At 37.8% G+C, this 5,120-nt stretch overlaps 2 protein-coding genes across 2 annotated transcripts in view; one reads left to right on the forward strand and one right to left on the reverse strand.

The window, feature by feature from the left end:
- The first annotated feature begins 217 nt into the window (after positions 1–217).
- On the forward strand, positions 218–1,031 carry LOC110108687 (homeobox protein knotted-1-like 4). The gene is made up of 2 exons (XM_020839442.2): positions 218–487; positions 699–1,031. The coding sequence occupies exons 1-2, from the start codon at positions 218–220 to the stop codon at positions 912–914; spliced, it is 486 nt and encodes a 161-aa protein (XP_020695101.1). The 3' UTR covers positions 915–1,031.
- Positions 1,032–1,247: 216 nt separating this feature from the next.
- LOC110108689 (endo-1,4-beta-xylanase 3-like) overlaps positions 1,248–5,120 on the reverse strand; it is a gene marked incomplete at its 5' end in the record, with an annotated part of 16,932 nt that continues 13,059 nt past the window's right edge. The window contains 2 exon segments of the mRNA XM_020839444.2: positions 1,248–2,490; positions 2,922–3,458. Coding sequence (XP_020695103.2) covers positions 1,378–2,490; positions 2,922–3,458 — 1,650 coding nt within the window.

The raw sequence follows: 5,120 nt of genomic DNA on the forward strand, positions 1-5,120 counted from the left end.
GATTGATAGTGCTCTAATTTAGTCCCCCGACAATTAAAAATTTATCGCAATTGGTCCCTAAGGTCGAAATTCACAAGAAAGGCAGTTAAAGTTAATGTTAAAGGTTAATGTTAAGGGTCTTTTAGGTATTGCAAGTGTTTTATATTGATTTCTTTACTGAGTAACTGTGATGAAATATAATACGTGAAAAGAAATATATATTGGTACTGACATAAAGATGCATAGAACTGCAGATCATGAAAAAAGTGGAGCTTGTTCAGCTGAAGAGGACCAATTTGAAGTCAGTTTAGGAGAAACCGTTCTTGAGGGGGAGCAAGCAGCAGAGGACAGAGAGCTGAAGCACCAGCTTCTCAAAAAGTATAGTGGTTATCTAGGCAGCCTTAGACAAGAGCTCTCCAAGAAGAAGAAGAAAGGCAAGTTGCCAAAGGAAGCTAGGCAGAAACTTCTCAGCTGGTGGGAGCTGCACAACAAGTGGCCTTATCCATCAGTACTGCATTCCAGTTCCTTGTTTATTTCCCTTAATAATGCAAGATGATGTTTGATTTTCATTTGGGATGGCTTTCTTACCACTTCATAAAACAGCTTTTCAATATAAAAGTTTTAATTTTTGTACTAAAAAGCTGCTTTAAGAAGCGGTAAGAAAGCCGTCCCAAATGAAGCCTTGGCCTTTACAATAATGTGGTTGCTCGACATTGCAGGAATCAGAGAAGGTGGCATTGGCGGAATCGACGGGGCTCGACCAAAAGCAGATCAACAACTGGTTTATAAACCAAAGGAAACGGCACTGGAAGCCATCAGAGGAGATGCAGTTCATGGTATTGGATGGCTACCAGCAGCATCAACAGCAAAATACTACTTTCTATTTGGAGGGGCATTTCATGGGGGATGGAAATCTGTACCGCATTGGTTCATGACAAATTATGCATGGGTTGAAGCTTCTGAATTCATCTTCTCGTGTTTATTCTCTCACAATGTGGCTTTAATGATTATTATTGTTATTTAAAATAAAAGTTAGTATGTTCTGTATTCTAAAATGGCAGTTTGACGAATCAGTGAATTGTTAAATTCATGAAATAGATGGATTAATTAGCATTTTCTTTGATAGAACTTCGAGCAATTTTATCCTAATTATCCGTAGTTAATATTACTTTCAAATTGCCAATATGTTTATGTAATATATTACAAAATCTTTGAGTTTAACTGTTTGAATCTTTACAAGGAAATAATGCTCAGTGCCCACAAAGAACTAAAGCTGGTAAATGACTGCATTGGGACAACAGAGAAAAAACACTATATGCATCGTAATATTCATTTCCTGTACGTATAAACTCTGTAAGCATATACATTTCAATGTTGCTGACCTGCTCACTGTAAAAACTACGACTTTATATGTAAAACCAGTGGTGATTCACCCTTCTCAACAACAAATGAATGAGATGATCTTTTCGCTGGAGTAGTTACTTCCAGACTATAACTCCCATGGTACCCTCTGAATTTAAACTCTCCAGAGTCATCAACAAGCCCATCGGCATGGGTTAACCACTCCTGTTTCAGAGCAAGATACCTCTTCCCAGCTTCATTGATGTCACCCTCAGCATCAACCAAGTGAGAATTATCCCTACACATCAGCTCCCAGAATCCCCAAAGCATTATCCCCTCAACGGCCGGATGCGCATAGGCCTCTCGAAGCATGACCTCTAAATCCTCCGCACGGACATGTTCATTTGAAGCGGCGACATCCAGTTCAGTAAACCAAATAGGAAGTCCAAGTATGGCTAGCTTATCCAGCGCAGCACACACGATTTGTCCCACTGGATTGTTAATATGTCCTTGTAGACCGATTCCATCTACTGGTGCACCATGTTCTTGCAAATCAAGGATATGATGAATAAACATCTCTGGAGAAGCCTTTGCATCACAACCATCTTCAACGTTGTAATCATTAACAAAGAGGGTGGCCGACGGATCCAGTTTGCGTGCTTCTTCAAACATGTAGATCCTGATATTTTCCCCAAGTCTATCTTTATAGAATGACCCATGAAGCATTTCATTGTTCACATCATAATGCCTAAATTTACCTTTATATCTAGAGAGAAGGCTTCTGAGACGATTCTGAACAGCTCTCATTAGATCATTTTTGTCTAGACATTTTACCCAATGTTGAACAGCATCTTCGACCTCCCAAAATATGCAATGACCTCTAGTATACATTCCATGTTTCTTGCAGAAATCAAGCATCTCATCAGCATCCCTATAGTTGTATCTTCCCTGTTCAGGTTCTGTATGATACCACTTCAGCTCATTCCCAAAAACAGCCCAGTTGAAATTCTTCACAAAGAAATCAACAAGCTCCTCATTTTCAATGCTCGACCTACTAATACATGATCCGAATGGAAAGCTATTCTGTATTTGCCTAATTTTGACAATTGTCTTAGATGCATTGCCAGCATCAATTACTGGAAATTTTAGGATGATATCGCGTTTCCTTACCTGCAATGGAAAAAAGTATGGCTTAACAAAGTTTAGAATCAAGGTATTATAAAGCCTAACTATAGAAGGATTCTCTCAAAGGGAACATTACTTAACCTCCTATGGTTGATCACAAAATACTTTTTAGCTAAAGAAATGAATCAAATTAGTATTATTTTGGAGGCGATTACTAAAATAATGAATATTGTTACTATTGTTTTGATTGTAGTCACTAAAATAATGAATCCAACTTTCAATGTTTAAATATGAATAAGGGCAGGGCAATTGGAAAAAGATCCATTATTTTAGTAAACACATTCAAAACAACGATAATAAGATCCACAATTTTAGGAACCATATTGAAAACAACAGTAACTTAATTCATAATTTGGACTGAAATATTTTATTATCAGCCATAGAACCTTAAAGCAATTCATCCTTATTTTAAAGACCTTGTCCGTTTTCTGCTTTAGATTGTCAAAACGAGCCTTCCTGTCAACTGGAAATATGTGAAGCCCAGCAACCATCAAATCAACCCCCATTGAAGGACCTTGCACATAGACTATAACTTTGGATGGCTGCTTCTCAAGTCTGAATGAACCCACAATTTCATTCCATCTGTCATCAGTAACTTGAACGTGCCCACCATTGACCCAACGGTCATCCACCCCAACGGCCAAATTAATAATTTGAGGACTTTTTGTACCTGTTCCAACACGAACCCATGCAGCAACCTGGTATGTCACATGTAAGACTAGCTTGTCTGTAATTATCTGGGAAGGGCCCATCCAGGTTTCTGTTCGATTAGTTGTAACAATATAACGACCACTTAGCGGCTCATGATGACCAATTGAATCTTTTGCGGATGGAGGCGGTACACGGGGGCAACCAGTGGATATGCTTAAAGTGCATGAACCAAGAGGACTCCACTTACTCAGGCCTTGATTAAGATTACTGTTCTCAATTATATTGACTCCAAACGGTATATTCTGCAAATAGATGAGCATTTTTCAGACAAGAAGAAAATGGGCAACGTATCCTGACAGAATCTTTGAATATATAGGATTGCTTACCCTATCTAGCTGTTAACAACTTTAAATTGCTAGAAAGAAGGGACAGAATAACATTGCGTGAAGTTTTAACTACTCATAATTTCCATCACTTATGGCCCAAGGTAGAAAATCCTATGCTTAGAATACTATGAGGAGCAAAGTTCAATATAATTTTGAGTGGACAACAATCAAAGATAAAAAATGATGCAATATTAGGCTTCATTTGGGACGGCTTTCTTAATGCTTCTTAAAGCAACTTTTTAGTATCGTCCCAAACGAAGCTTTAGACTGATCATGTCATTGAAATATGATATGTACAGTAGTCTTCTTCAATATTAGTCTAGCAGGAAACTGAAAGGAAGCATACAATTTCAAGATACATATGAAATTTTCTTGGGATGGTGGGAATTGAGGATTTCTATGGGCACATGTTAATCAAAGGTTACATGCAAGCTTTAGGTCTGACAAAACATGTAGGTCCCAAAAACAGGTTACTGGAGGAAATTTTTATTATGCTTTATTGGCAAATAACGAATGACTATGATATAGAGAGTACAAAAGGTTAAAAATTAGATAATATCCTCAATTAGAAAGATATAAGATATTAATAAAATTGTCGACCTCTAAGAAATGTCCAAAATATCAAACAAATAAATATAAGATACCTGTAATCTGCCACAGTCGACTGCCCATCCCTCGTATCCCGCAGAAATCCCGCTACAGTCACCCATATCCTGCAACGGCGCCGAAATGTCGCTTCCTACGCGTGGGATCTCACCTTAAACCCAATCTATTTCGCGTCAATAAAAAGAGGAAGTGCTGAAGCCTTCGGTAAGCCCCCGTCATTTCTCCTCCCACGACACTCGCTACTTCTCCGATCTCTACCCCTGTTCGCTACTTCCTCCATCCCGAGCCAAGCTCACGATCCCGCTTCCCACTCTCACTCCCTCTCTTGCTGCCTGACTTCGCGCACCCGACGACTTTCCCTTCCACATCTGATCGGAAGTTACGACATCCGATCGGAAGCCAAGGAGCCACCGACTGTGAAGTTAACTTTCCCCTACTCGCACGCTTCTCCGGTCGGATCCCCTTTGCAACCTCCTCTACATCCCGATTCCTTTTACCCGTGAGAGAGAGAGAGAGAGAGAGGAAGAGAAGCTCACACCTTGCTCCTCCAAAACCGAACCCGCCTCCTCCTCCCGTGACTCCATCTCCTGTACCGATCCATCCTTGCCGCATTTGCTTCCTACCCGAGCACTCATAGAGCCTTAGGTATATTTTATTATTATTATTTACTAATATTATTAGTTAATAGTTATTAATTAGTATTATTATTGTATATAGTATATTTAGTATACTAATTATTTTTAGTAATTACTGTTATTTTTATTATTACTAATCAAAATTAATTTTATGTTAATTATAGTTAATTAATTTAATAATGATTAATTATAATTAATTGAAATTAATTATAATTAAATATTTAATGATATTTAATTATTCTTAATGATAATCATTTAAAAATTAAATAAATTGATTTTAATTAATTATCCTAATTATGGTTAATTATTATAAGTAATAATTAGCTATAGTTAGGTA

This window comes from Dendrobium catenatum, unplaced genomic scaffold, assembly GCF_001605985.2.
Source record: "Dendrobium catenatum unplaced genomic scaffold, ASM160598v2 fragScaff_scaffold_318, whole genome shotgun sequence".
Classification (NCBI taxonomy): Eukaryota; Viridiplantae; Streptophyta; class Magnoliopsida; order Asparagales; family Orchidaceae; genus Dendrobium; species Dendrobium catenatum.

Excerpts from the sequence above, each read along its gene's own strand:
- LOC110108687 (XM_020839442.2), top strand. The coding sequence starts at position 218 with ATGCATAGAACTGCAGATCATGAAAAAAGTGGAGCTTGTTCAGCTGAA. Across the intron at positions 488-698 it reads ACAAGTGGCCTTATCCATCA|GAATCAGAGAAGGTGGCATT; the intron begins GTACTGCATTCC and ends TCGACATTGCAG.